This window comes from Eulemur rufifrons, chromosome 3 (assembly GCF_041146395.1).
Source record: "Eulemur rufifrons isolate Redbay chromosome 3, OSU_ERuf_1, whole genome shotgun sequence".
Classification (NCBI taxonomy): domain Eukaryota; kingdom Metazoa; phylum Chordata; class Mammalia; order Primates; family Lemuridae; genus Eulemur; species Eulemur rufifrons.
The window spans coordinates 29,189,065-29,204,235 of record NC_090985.1 but is presented as its reverse complement, the minus strand read 5'-3'; the positions used below and the strand labels follow the sequence as shown (position 1 = coordinate 29,204,235).

The window sequence follows — 15,171 nt, the reverse complement described above, 5'->3', positions numbered from 1 at the left end:
TGAGAAGAGTCCATATATGCGAAGAGCTTAGAATAGCAGTGCCTGATGCATATTAAGCATTTTATATGCATTAGCTGCTGTTGCTGCTGCTGTCATCATCATCATCATCATCTTTGCCTTCATTTTCATAATCAGAAGAATAATTTGAGTAGGGGTCCAGCATAATCTGAATTACCTGTCAGAAATATTCATCTGGGTTTTGTGTGGGCTTGACAGACATCAGTGTGTCTTTGCCAGTGATGGACTAGATTGAGTTGAAACCCAAGATCTCTCCAGAGTGGTGAAGAGAGATCATGGCACTGAACACACACTGAAGGAGCTGACTCCTCAGGCAGATGGCTCTGAGCATCTGAATTTCACAGTTGCCCTGAATGTATGTGTGCTGGTCAAGGTAAGTAAAGTCTTCACAAAAGTGCTGCCTTGCTAAGGTGAATGTACTCTACAAAAAAAAAAAAAAAAAAAGTTGGGGGGCGGGGGAGAGGATAAAACAACAACAAAATAATAAAACCAAAAAGCTTCTCATGCTTTTACTTCCAGAGCATTCTGAGCAAAAGCAGCACTCTACAAGATTATTTCTCACAGCTTTTCCTTGAGATTTTTCCAATGAGCTAACAAGATAAAATGGGAAACACTGTTTCTGTAACTGTCCAAATACAATATGGATATTAAAAAGTAGGATAGGCATTTTCTGCTGGTTTCCTTGCAAGAGAAGTGTTAACATAAATCTAATCTCTCATCTCGGGCTGTCATCGGAAAGAAAGGACCATTTGACAGATGCACAGAGAGCCAGTCTGTGAGAAACCCTGATTGAGTAACAACACTGTCCACAACAATTCTACACTGGTTTAGAATGTGTCTTCTTGTGGCAACTCGTTGGGCCTCTGTGGGAAATTTTATCTCTATTCCATTGCCTGAAGTAAGTTTTTCCTAATTTTTTATAGGGCACACATAAGTAGGACAATGTATCAAAGGCATTCTATAAAACACAAGAGCGCCTTTGTCTCCTGATCTTTCAAACAATAAATAATGGCTAGAAGTTCAATGTAACTTGCCCAGATACTGATCTGGCAGCTTTGTGTCTATTTTTGGATTTAATATCACTATTTCCCCAACTTCCGTCATTCACATAAAACTTTCATGATTTTACCTATTTTCCTCTACCAGCATTGCTTAATATATTTTGCTCGCAATGATTCTTTTTGTACTTAAGTTTATTTGCAAGTGAAACGTGCCATCATTCTCCTAAATTAATAAAAAAAAAAAAAATCCAGTGTTACTGTCCATACATAGAATGTATGGGTAAAAACAAATTCAATGAAAACAAATCAGCATTATTAAAGTCTAGTCAGATACTCTTGCCAACTAGAGAAGGTGGTCCTGCACCTGATCTCTTTGTTAAAAAGGGAGATTAGCAAGGGTTAATGTATTAGACTAAAGATGTATTAGACTAAAATTTATGTTTATCTTGAATTAAACAGAAGTACTGAAAGAAAACTGAAAAGGAAGAAACTTTCCCACGAGGAGTCACATTCAGGTGCCTTATCTCACGTGTGCCCTTGAGTCATCTTGATTCTTCCCACAGCACCAGGCAGGGGCTGCCAGTGCGGCAGGCGATGCCCAGGGGCTCTTCCTATCTGGAGACAACCTGAGAACTGCACCCAGTCCTAGGGCTGCTCTTCTCAGCCTCCCTTTTTTTTTCAGTCATAGCCATATAAATAAATCCAAGCAAATAAGACACAGAGGGACCTTTTTCAGCCTTCCAGGAAGACCTTTAAATAGAAGGAGGAGCACACCCTCCCCCTCTGTCCCTCCTTCCCCTCTGTCCCTCCTTCCCCGTCAGCCTGCAGCGCAGGTGTGACGACTGCAGCGTCAGCTGTCACGCTGGACCCGCAGCTGGGCTTGACAGCGGAAGCAGCACAATGGGATAAAGGAGCAGGAAGACGGCTGGGACCTGGGTCCCTGATGGCCACAGGGGGCCACCATGCCAATTTGGGCTGCCCACCTCCAGACTCTAATGCAGGAAGTCATCTTTCATTTGGTTTGAGCCCCTAGAGGTCATGGCTCCGTTCCTCACAGTCCCACACCAATGCTGCCGCTCATGCTGCACCTCGAGAAACGGCGATTTATGCTTTTAAGCATACCGTGAGGGAAAAATTAGGATTCTTATCATACAGATAAAAGAACTGAGATTCAGAGACATCAAGTGACTTTCTCAAAGGCGCAAAACCCATAAGATACCGGGCCAAGACATCAGCTCAGTTTTGTCTGCCTTCCAAGTGTCTGCTCCCCGGATGATCCTGACATCTCTCAAAAAAGGCACATTTCAACCCATTATCATCATGAAACTTAATGCTTCAAAGGAACATGGAAATAGAAAATCTTGTGTTTTTATTAATCAGATGAACCACCCAAACAACAAGTCCTGAAGTTCTGGACTCAATTCGACACGCATGACACCTGCCCGCCAGGCAGCACTGATTTATTGGTGTTTGCCTTGGATGCCATTGGCAAGGTGCCTGGAGTGTGCGAGCTGCCCAGTGGCTTAGAGAATGATTGAGAGGGAGAAATATACACACAGATATATATGTATGTGTATGTGTGTGTGTGTATATATACATATACAGTCCAAAATACAAAAATTAGAGTCAAAATGTTTGATTAAATTTCTTCAAAATAATATTATATTGGTCACATTTAGTCTTTAAAAAAATTTCATTACATTTGCAAAGACCTTAAAAGTAGATTTTCTCACTTTGCAACATTTCTTGAGTATATAGAAAAATCGTAACTGTTCATGAATAAAGAGTTACTGGGAACTAATTAATTTTGAAAACATACCTTACAAAAAATACATTTTTTTTCTGATTCAATTGTGCAAAATTGGTCTACTCTAATGTATTTGCTAGAAAGTGGGGTAAGGTCACCAAAAGTGAGAGTGACTGGGCCCTGCTGGAACTTCCGAGATGACGCTAGGGGCCTGGTGCACGGCACACAGAATCCCCACGAGCAAGAATGCTGCCCTGAGAACATTCCTTTACTCCTTCCAGGGGTTCTGATCTACCTGCCCCTTCCACCGTGTGTTCCCTCGGAGTAAAAAATCCACAAGGTAATCCTTGTGATTAAAAGAGAGCCTGTGGCCTTGCCAAGGTATTTATGGAACAGAGTTTGGACCAAGCAGAGATGGCCTTCCTGCCGTTCACGGCAGTTTCTATTCCACTTGCCTAACTGCCTTGGCTGGCTCAGAAATAAATATTTATTTTCACAATTACACTGATTGCCATTGGCGCCAGATGAAAATGCAGCTGTAACATTAATTGGGTGTTGGGCAGGTGGGAGGGGAGAGGAGGAGATGGGTAAATTAACACCTAATGGCTGTGGTGCACACTGTCTGGGCATGGGCATCTTGTAGCTCTGACTCGGATGGTGCTAAGGCAATGTATGTAACCAAAGTGTTTTTACCCCCATAATATTCCGAAATGAAATAAAAAAATAAAAATAAATAAATAAATAAAAATTGAAAAAAAAAAAAAAAAAAAAAGTTGAGTGGCCATACATGCCGGTTCACTGGGACAGTCCTAGCTATGCCTGCTGTTCTGGTATAATTTTGGATTCTGACCTCTTTCAATGTTAGAAGTATCCAGGTTTGGAAGACAAATTAAATGACCACTCCACTCACTAATAAAGGCATTTTGTAGCATTCTAAATAAAAAAAAAAAAAAAAAAAAAAAGAAGTCCTCTGCTCCAAAGGCCCATCCTCAGGGAATTGTCTTTTACATTAAAGCGTTAAGACTTCAGAATTTCTTCTTACAACTGTAAGTCTCTGAGAAGAGAAGACTCTATCATCCAATTATCCATCATTATTATTCACGTATTAGTGCAAGTACAAAATTCCAAGGTCTGGGAGAGCAGAGAGTTTATCTTATGTGGCCCCAAGTGAATTTCTTCTTCAATATTTTCTCTGAGTGTCATCTCATTTCACTTTTAAAAGCTAATGGCCCACGCAGGGAGGAGCTCTGTGATAAGGATGTGGACCCCATGCTGTGGCTTGAGAGGTCTAGAACAGCTCTCCCCCATGGGCCCTAGATAATCTCCCTGTTGATACTCTACTTTCCCAGCGTCTTACTTCATTCTCAGACTGTCAGAGACTTTCTGGCCCAAATAGAAAGAAGTTACCTTGCCTCTTTTGTACACTTTGTTTTTTGTAAATAAGCAAGTTTATTTTTTCCCCTTTAAGAAACAGTTTAATGACTATAGAGAACTCAAAACAGCCTATTTGCCTAGTGAAACACTCACTTCCTTCAAACACAACTTTGTGGGCGGAGCTACACCTGCGGTGGCCGCTAAAGCGGTGGCAGCAAGTACAGCTCTACACAACTTGTTTCACCTTCAAGAGCGCACTACTTGCTTTTCTCTCTCTCTGTCTTTTTTTTTTTAATTGCATGGAATTCAGCTTTCCTCCTCTTTTTATTCTTTGGCCCAAGCTTTATTGTCTGATATGATCTTTCATCCACTAATTCAATAAATGTGCACGACATGCCTGCTATGCCCCGGGCTCTGCTAGGCCCAGCAAGCCAGAATCAAAGAAAGCAGCATGGTGCCATCACTGTGGAATGTGAATGTATGCATCGCCTTCCACATGGAAAATTAACTTATATCCCTAAGTATCATGATAAAGAAAAGATTTTTCATATAAAGGAAAGACTGAAATGACTTTGAATATGTACATGCAATTTTACAATGGTCTTTTCATTGTCCATCATCGCCTCCTTCCACAGTGAAAATCCCTGCTTGAAACCCCCAGTGGGGAGAAGTTCCCGGCTATGAAAGAAGACATCTGTGGCTGGGCGTCTGGTGGGGTTCAGAAAGCTCCAGAACCAGTGTCGAACACACATGAGGCCCTCGGGGAACACGGAACAAGCAGCAATCCATCAGGACCAACATTTCAGTCCGTGCCACTCTCCCCCCACGTCGGCCAACTCTAGCTCCTGTAACAGAACTAAAACTATGGACTGAGGGCTTATGACGTCAGCTCCCTTCTATGTGCTTGCACAAATTAACATCTGCAATTCTCACAACAACCACGTGAATAAGTTATTATTCCCATTTTACAGAGAAGGAAAATGAGGCCTAAAGAGGTTAGTAAGGAGTCCAAGGTCACCCAGTGCGGGCCCAGGTGTCTGGTTCTAAAATCAATTTGCGTAATGCTCTAGAGACAGAGATTGTTCCCCCCACCCCCCATCCACAAGGTGAGCCACTGCGAGGGCTGTGGGGCATGTCTCTCTGGGCATGTCCTCCAGGGGCCCTTCACTTTTTCTTCCTCTTTCTCTCTAGGTTTGCTCGTTCAAAACTCAGTGTACTGGGTATAAGCTCCACCACAGAAGCTATTATTGCTACTCCCTGAGTGAGGAATAGGCAGAGGACCAGGGGCCCTGGAGCCTTACTCAGTGGGGAAATGAATACCAGGTTGGAGGTGCTCACTCAAAGTGAGCTGAAGTCATAGAGACCTGCTGGGGGGACCTTCTCATTTTCTGAACATGGGGTGACTTGCATTGATGGCCTTGGACTGGAAGACATTCAGGTATGTTTACAAAAGAGAGCAACTTTCCCAAGGAGGCCCTGAGCACCCAAGGCCCTTTGCCTCCTGAGCCCTCATCACCCACATTGCAATTGACATTCAATCTCTCTGCTCCACACCGTGGTCTTGGAGCCCCCGGAGGGCAGACAGCCATCAAACTCATACATAGCTGACTTTCAGGCACTAGGAATTTGATGCTGAGTAAGTATCTCAATAGAATTCACATCAAATTTGGGGTAGACCAAGAGGTTATTTCTGCCAGATATGGTAGGAGATGGTACAAGGCTGCAATGTCCTGGTGTGTGCATGTGCACATGATATGGCTCCCAACGGGACAGGAACCCTACTAAGTACCCATGTGTATCACCTTAACCAACCCACCGAACAGCTCTCTGGAGTCTTTCCTATCATGAGTGTCCCATGTATAGAGGACTAAACAGATGCACAGAAATTACCAGCACAGGGAACAGGAAGCCAGGTGAACTTCCAAACCTACTTTCTAACTGCTGTACTATTTCTAGGGGTTTCCGGATGTAGGTAGTAAAACAACAGCCAAGGATTTGTGGGCAAATCACTTATTATGGGTGTGGCCTCAGTGAGCCCAGGGTGGAGAGTATGGGTCCAGGGTGGGGAAAGAGAGGGAGACAGGCCTGGGCACATATATCAGAGGTCATGAGAGTGAGAAGGGCACTTCAGCCTGAGCTGGCAGGGGACTGTGGAGTGCGAGTTATGCCTCAGCACCATCCCGTCCTGCAGCAAGGGGGCTGGGCTTCCCTGACCCCGAGTTAACAACAATTGCTTCACATCGGGGATGGGGGTAGGGGCGAGGACAGTGGGATTCAAACTCCCAAACAAGTTCAATGATTGGAACAAATGCTTCTTGTAGCCTGGGGTGGTCTTCCAAAGTGAAGCCCCAGGTTCAGGTGACAGAAAACACACAAACATGGGGTGGGAGAAGCACAGAAGAGCAAGAGGGAGCGCAGGAGGGTCCACGCCACATGGATAAAGCTTGAGTGAAGGACACGCAGATGAGCAAATATTACTAAGAGAATGCTGACAGGGGCAGGGACTGCCCTTAGCCAACCCAGTCGTTGGAGGCAGCACGCGTTCTTCCTACTGGTCCAGTGGGAGGAGAAGCGGGAAAGGGCAGGGGAGGAAGGGACAGGCATTCAAAGCGGAAGGGACTGCAAGAGCAGGAGCCAAGATGAGTCAGAGCACATGATGGAACAGGAGACTGAAGAAGGCTTCCTGACGGGGGCCCTAGAGCCCACGCAGGCTTTAAGATGAGGTCTCAGGGACAAAGGATAGAGCGACAATGCTGGCTTGACCCAAAGGATCACTGGCCCAGCTGGCAGAGCAGGTCCCTGGCCTGTGCAGGGAGTGGATATACCTAAGGGACCCCTGGGCTTCACCGTTCCTGAGCTGACTGCTGTGACTTGGCTGGAAGCCAGGCGGCTGCAAGAGCCTCTTCTAAGTGCTTTGCTTATGCAGGGAGTGCACCCTGCCAGCCCTGAGCAGCCTCTCCTCTGGCTCCAGGCAAGTACTTAGAGCCTGGGAGCTGGAGTGTTCTACCTGCTTAGCATTCTCCATGAAAACCAGAATATTTGATATTTAGGTTCACTTTAATGGACACTGAAAAATTAGATTCATTCATTTGGAGAATAAATATCTCTCCCCTGCCCCCTACATGGTGAAACTCTTAAATGCTTCTACTTAATGGAAATGGAAATTACCTCTCAAAACATTACTAAAACTAATCATGACAAATTTTATACGTTTGTGCAATCTACCATGCTAGCTTTTCTCTTGCTTTGATGAGCAATGACTAGCAGATGCCTATTTTTTGCCTAATCTTTTCCCATAACTTCAGTACGTTTGAACAGACCCCCCTCTCCTAAGTCTGACTTAATTCATCAGACACCTAAAAAGAAAGGGAAATTTTTTTTTTCCATCTCTAGGTAGAGACTGTAGAATCTGTTAAATAGCACCGTTCTGGTGGAAGGAAATAGCAAGGCTAAGTACGCTTAACATTTATTCATAGATATATCAGTTACTTGTAATTGTAACCTTGAATTCAGAAGAAAAGAGAAAACAATGTTGAGACCCACAAAATGTAAGCAAACCTTTGAAGTAAGTATAATCACATATTTAACTTTGTTACATCTGTTTTCTCTTCCTGGAACACCTTCATTCTCACATTTCTATTAATTACCATTCATCTCTGTATTTCTCAGGGCACAGTAGTACATTTCCTGCCTTGGAGGAGGCATCTGAAAAATTTGTTGAACTGAGATAAATACCAATTTGAATCACAATGCCATACGCTTGACTGACAAGTCTATGTTCAGTGTATATTTTAGGAAAAGACAGACCATTTGAAATCAGTTATACATATATGTGTATACAGTTATATGTATTTATATGAATAGGAAGGTCATTTGCAATCAATTATATGTATACATGTGTATGAACATGTTTACATATGCATATATATAGGTGTGTATGTTTCTATCATGTTTTAAGATTACTACTAAAAATAATGAAAGTAACATGCAATTTGAGTACTGAGACATAAAAAAATTTCTGAGCTTTCCCATCATACTTTTAAGGAAAAACGTGGCCCTTGTTTCTGTTCTGTTCTATCTCTGCTGCATAACTGGCTGTGGGCAAACCACATGCCATTGGCAGGCTTCATTTAGCAACTATCAGATGACAGTGTACAGCCTGGCTCTTGCTTGGATGTGTACACCCCACCTCTCTAAGGATGCACAGGGATGCAGTAATGATACAAGAAGGCTGTGACAGTCTGCATCATTCTTTAAGGCCATTGTGCCCACACAGCATGACATGGCACAGGGACTGCCACACTATGCTAAGTCACAGTCTTGCTCCCAGCCATTCCTGAATCCCAATCTCCATCCTCCATCAATGCCCTTGAGGGAGACTGAATGTTCCCTCCTGTTTGACCTTGGCTTTCCTTCCCCCATGTTGCAGAGTCCCTCTGTCTCAGTTACAGCCAATCACATTGTTGAAACATCTCCTCTGGATCACCTTTGTCTTGGGAACACCTCCACTAGCTCCATCTACAAGCTTTCCTTGAATCCATAGTAAGATTTTTTTTTTTTTTTTTTTTTTGAGACAGAGTCTCACTCTGTTGCCCGGGCTAGAGTGCCGTGGCATCAGCCTAGCTCACAGCAACCTCAAACCCCTGGAGCTCAAGCAATCCTCCTGCCTCAGCCTCCCGAGTGAGTAGCTGGGACTACAGGCATGCGCCACCATGCCCGGCTAATTTTTTTCTATATATATTTTTAGTTGTCCAGATAATTTCTTTCTATTTTTTTTAGTAGAGACGGGGTCTCACTCTTGCTCAGGCTGGTCTCGAACTCCTGACCTTGAGCAATCCTCCCTCCTCGGCCTCCCAGAGTGCTAGGATTACAGGTGTGAGCCACCACGCCCGGCCCATAGTAAGACTTTTTATTAATGGATAGTAATACCAGGTACATTTTATTTTTCCCATTGTGTATCAAGCATGGTATTAGGGGCTTCACCACATGCTCTCAAGCCCTTTCAGCAACCCCAGGCAAAAGGTATGATTAACCCCATTAGAGTAAAATTTATGCTCAGTGGTTGGAGGGCTTGCCCTGGCACTCACAGCTCTAAAGTGTACGAGCAGGATTTTAATATGACTATCTGAGGGTAGGTCCTTTCTGTTGCAGGATCTGCCGCCCTAAAAATTTGAGTCTTTAATCTAACAAATTCCACTGAATCTTCCCAATTTTTTTTTTCTTATTTCAGCATATTATGGGGTACAAAAGTTTAGGTTACGTATATTGCCCTTCCCCCCCACCTCCCCAAATCAGAGCTTCAAGCGTGTCCATCCCCTAGACGGTGCGCATTGCACTCATGTATGTATACACCCATCCCCTCCCCCCCCACATCTGCCCGACACCCAATTAATGTTATTCCTAAATGTGCTCTTAGGTGATGATCAGTGAAACAATTTGATGGTGAGTACATGCGGTGCTTATTTTTCCATTCTTGGGATACTTCACTTAGTAGAATGGGTTCCAGCTCTATCCAGGAAAACAGAAGAGGTGCTAGATCACCACTGTTTTTTGTGGCCCAGTAGAACTCCATGGTTTACATATATCACATTTTATTAATCCACTCATGTATTAATGGGCACTTGGGTTGTTTCCACATCTTTGCAATTGTAAATTGTGCTGCTATAAACATTTGAGTGCAGATGTCTTTATTATAGAATGTCTTTTGTTCTTTTGGGTAGATGCCCAATAATAGGATTGCTGGATCAAAGGGTAGGTCTACTTGTATCTGTTTAAGGTATCTCCATATTGCTTTCCACAGAGGTTGTACTAGTTTGCAGTCCCACCAGCAGTGTAGGAGTGTCCCTGTCTCTCCGCATCCATGCCAACATTTATTGTTTTGGTACTTTTTGATAATGGCCATTCTCACTAGAGTTAAGTGATATCTCATTGTGGTTTTGATTTGCATTTCCCTGATGATTAGAGATCTTGAGCATTTTTTCATATGTTTTTTGGCCATACTTCTGTCTTCTTTTGAAAAATTTCTATTTATGTCCTTTGCCCACTTTTTGATAGGGTTGTTTGATTTTTTCTTGCTGATTTTCCAGAGTTCTAAATAGTGAATCTTCCCAATTTTTACTGAAGTTAAAGGAGAACAATAGGAAGATATTGCAATTAGTTTTCTTTTATGTTTTAAAACAGTCAAGGGATGCCTTGGGCTCAGTGAATCATTAGACACTGTAATTTATACTTTTCTATTTCTGGTATCATGGAGACCGGTGGCCTTTATATTCATCCTTCACACTAGAGCCAAACTTCCCAATGTCCCCACATCCACACAGAAGGGGCCCCCTTTGTACCCTGCACCCAAGTCCATGAGCACATCTGATACTATTACAGTTGCTGTCACTGCTCACATACCTATCCCTTCTCTAAAGCTAGGATCTTTGCAAAATGCCCAAGGGGAGGATCTTTCCTAACCAGCATGAGTTCAAAGCCTGTCACAGTCTACTCAACTAGATATACTAATATATACAGCTAACTCAGACAAGAACAAGCCATCAGTTTTCCAGAGAAATCTTCCCCAAATCATCTTTTTAAAAAAGGTATTGAAAAAGAAAACACAATAGTGTGCAGGCTTTTCCCATAACGAATTACTATATATCATCCACAGGCTGTAATCATAAACATCTAGTTTGTAAAATCCAATGAGACATTGTTTCACATCTAGAGAATCTGCATCTAAATCATCTGCATAATTGAAACATATTTTCATATAATGTGACTATTAGAGAACTGACATACTTATAAAGGATAAAAATGCAGAATTCTGTCCTTTAATATATGAGGCAACACCATATGTTTGAACAGCACTGGGTTTATGTTGTCAAAATGCTTTCAATTCATCTGGCTGTGTCTGCGAAATGAAACCAGTCTCCTTGGTATGACACAAAACAGCCACCCCCGCCCCCCAGCCACAGCTTATTTCTCTTCTCAGGGCATCCCTGTTCTCACCAGTAGTCACACCAGATCTCTTGTCCCTGTGGAACACTGTTGCTCTGTTCAGGTCTCAATGACGTCAGCCATTCTGTTACTTCCACTCTGATCATCCTTCGCTGCCCTTATCTGTGGGACCAAATTCTACTCGTCCTTCACGGTCTCATCTATGAGGTCCTTCCTCAGCCAAGCCACCCAGCTCCTAGCCTGAGCAGTCCTGCATGGTGTCACTGCTCCATCCAAGTGATAGCCACCCCACTCTCCACGGGGCAGAATGCTGCTGAGGGAACAGCTACTTTACGCATCATAGCAAACCTTAACTCTACCTAATGGCTACTCTGAGCATGAGGCAGCATTCTAATCATTTTACTTGCATAATTAATTCAATCCTTACCACAAACCTATGAGATAAATACCACCTAGCATCCCCCTTTTATAGATGAAGAAACTGGAAAACAAATTGGTTGAATAACTTCTCTAAATTCAAGCATCTTAGAAGTGGCAGAACTAGAATTTGAACCTCAAAAGCCCAGAGCTTCTCACTCTCACTGATACTGAATTCTGCCTCTCTAAACTCAGTACCATTTCTATTTCCATTTTAAGGGTAAGTGGAACAAAAAGTCAAATTAAATAATCTGTTCCAACAAGACTATTCAACTAATGAGCATCAAAGACATCATTAGATTCCAAGTGTTTCCACTCTTCCTGGTTCTTTTTAATATATCATACTTTGTTGCCAAAACATTTTTTCTTTTATTCCTCAGAAACACATGCAGGTAATGGAAAATGTATCTGAATGATTGCCTGCAAACATGATGCCAAGGCTTCCTGCCACCACTGTGCATGCAGAAGGAGCTGCCCGTGAATAGGAGAAGCCCATTTCCCTTCCACTTGGGCTGACCTTGTCACTTGCCTTGACCAATGGACTATGGAGAACGTGACCCTGTGAAGTTCCCCACCTAGCCCTTAAGCACCCTGGAATCTTCTACACGTTCTCTCTTGGTGAACTGGGCTGCCATGTTAAGAAGTCTGATCTCCCAGCTAGAGGCAGAAGCTCAGCTTTCCCTCGTCCAGTCCCAGAGGCAGACAGATGAGTGAAGACATCCTGAGGTCTCGGATGAATGTAGTACATAAAAGACCCTGGCCAAGCCCAGCCAAATCAGAATATTAAAATTAGAGATTAAACCATTATTTTAAGCTACTATGCTTTGGAGTGCTTTGTAATGCAGTGGTATCTAACAGAAAGTAATATAATTGGAAAATTCACCTTGAAAAAGAAATCACAAATGTGATACCCCTCACCCATGCAATAGTCCTATTATAAATTACCGCTGGCCTCCGTGTTAGCATTCGCTTCTAATCAGTGTGCTCCTGTAAAGCTCAAGGCAAACCAACTTCACCACAATTATTCCTCTGTCAAACTAGAGCAAAAGAGAAAATAGTTTTTTTCCCAAAAATATTATATTTCATTTTTTTTTTTAGTCTCTGTGCAGCACTATCTCAGGTCCTTCTTTCCCACGGCTACTTGCTGGGCTCTGCCAACCACTGGGCGCCCAGCAGCCCCAGAGAAGGCTCAGCCCAAGACACGAACCGAGCACACGTCATACACAGTCAGCAGGAAGAAGCGGGTCCTTGTCAGGAACCTGAGGCTGGCTGTCATCAGGTCAACAGGGCTGTTGTTCCCACCTGACCTCCAGGTCCCACCCCCAGGCTTTTGTCTTGGCCCTGAGAATGGGACCCTGACTGGCACCTCTGGTCATATGACCACTCACAGGTAGGACTGATCGGACATTTACTTTGTGCCAGGTCCTCTCCTGACACACTTGCACTTACATTCTCTATGAAATGTCCTTTCATTTATAATCTCTAAGACAAAAAAAAAAAAAAAAAAAAAAAACTGTGAAGGATGGATTTGTATCCTTATATTTCAGGTGAGGAAATTAACCTCAAGCTGCTGATAACATACCTGGGGTCACACACCTAGTTTATGCAATGTCAGGACCCAAACCCCTCGTCTCTCTGTGGACACCAGGAACCTTCTTCTCCTGAAAGCTGGGGAAGGGAGGAGGCACACCGCAGGGTGGTAGCAAAAGAGGCACTGTCTGGATTCCCGAATCACCCTGAGTCCACACTGGACGTAGAAGAGCGGGTGGCTACCCAGGATCAGATGTTGATGTCTTCCCAGGAGAGAGTAGAAGAGAGAAAGAGAGGGAGCACCATGGAAATACGACGAACTGACTATTACCTAACACTTTGCCCAGAGTCAGGGAGAAGCAGGTGGTCAGCAGTATTTCCCTTTATGGAGCACAGGCTTGAGTTGGCCTATTGCTCATAAACCTCAGGCCTCCTCTAACGTCCCCTTTCGTGGCCTGAGGAGCTGACTCCCCACTCCAGACCTCCTCCAAAGTGGAGCCAGGCAGACCACGGCATCTACAATCCTAACTCTGAGTATCCAGTTGCATGTGATGTCACTCCCCATAATATCATTGCCAATTCCAAATGAATCTTATGAAGTGTACCAATGACCAGAACTCTTAACTCTACTGGATCTGATGTCTATAACATTCTTGGCTACTCTTAAACAGATTTTCTACAGCTCTTTTTATCCCACTATATTTTCCTTGGCTTTAAGGTCTAGCTAGTCTAAAACAGTTCTCCCCAATTTGCTAATGTAACCTCCATATATTTCTGCTAGTTTTATTTCTGGTGCAATACGTTCTACATTTCTGACTTAACACTGTATCACAGAGCACCTGCTCAGAGCCCTGGACACCAGCTTAATCTCAAAACCAGGACGTGGGTTGTCCCTAGCTATCCTTCTCCAGCTGGGGGCCTGGCATTTGGAGCCCTCCTTTTGTATGCTGAGCCCCACCACAACTGCCTACTCACTCAGACCTCTATGCCTAGCTGATTTCCACATTCTCTTTAATGACAGGCTGCTCCTTACCCACTTGCTGGGTGCCACTTCCCACTTGTTCCCTTCCTGACTTGACTTAACCAACCCCACAAAGCCAGTTTATCCCCAAGTATCAGCTGCTCCTGGAATAATGTTATTTGTTAAAGCCAAGTTCTCTTTACAACAATGTACACCCATGGCCACTTCCAAAAGCTGGTCTCCATTCCCAAAATTCACACATCCAACATTCACCAATGATTTACTGAGCACCTCTATGTGCCTCACACGCTGCTATGCCCTGGCATGCAGTGACAAAGGAAGGTTTACCATCGGGAGCAGGCGCCCAGCTGCTGTTCTTCTGCTCACCTGTCTGCCCAGCGATGGAGGCACTGACTCTGTGAGGGATCCTTGAGGACACCTTCAAGGTCACTCGGATCTGGTAATACCTAAGAAAAGAGCAAAGGACAGGCTGCTGAAGATCAGACTCCTTGATGCTGACAATTTCTAAAAATATCTAAACTTAACCGTGAAAGCCATAGGAAACCAGGGAAGTTTCTTGGCAGCATGCACAATCATCTGGCATCAAAGAGAAATGTATTTTATCAGCAGGGTCAGAGAGGGAAGGGGGGGCAATGTCGGAGGCAGGCAGATGAGCTCACTTGAGAACATACAAGACTGAACAAGGTTAGAGGTGATGGAAATAGAGAAAAGGAATGGTTGGGTCTGGTGACACAGTTATGACTTGGGGTGTGAATTTTCTTTAGTCAGGAAAATCCATTGTTACAGGTTCTTTAATGCATGGTGGAAAACCGATATACAAAGTGAGTTTCTACCGCATCGCAACACAGAAAACCACTTCCTTTGGAAACTCAGCAGCTGACTTGTTTTTCCTAAGGGTATTGCCAAACAGTTTTCCCAGTGCATTTCTTTTCCCTTATGTTCAATGTATCACTTCCATTTCCACATTCCATCATTTCAGGGCATCCTAGAGGTTCCCATGCTGTCAGTATACTCTCTTATGTGCCCTCTTTTGCCACAAGTGCAGATGCATCTTGTGATGCATTAATTGCTCTGCATTTAATGACCATGACCACTTTGCCTATAAGAACTTGGGAATATTTCTGGTGTCATCATTGTTCTTCCCTTCCACTGATTTTTAA

General features: G+C 43.6%; 1 protein-coding gene across 1 annotated transcript in view; it reads right to left on the bottom strand.

Annotated features, from left to right (window-relative positions):
- The window catches only part of FAM135B (family with sequence similarity 135 member B), a 283,291-nt gene that overhangs the window by 120,370 nt on the left and 147,750 nt on the right, over positions 1–15,171 (bottom strand). The window contains exon 3 of the mRNA XM_069465957.1: positions 14,378–14,457. Coding sequence (XP_069322058.1) covers positions 14,378–14,457 — 80 coding nt within the window. The remainder of the gene's footprint in view (positions 1–14,377; positions 14,458–15,171) is intronic.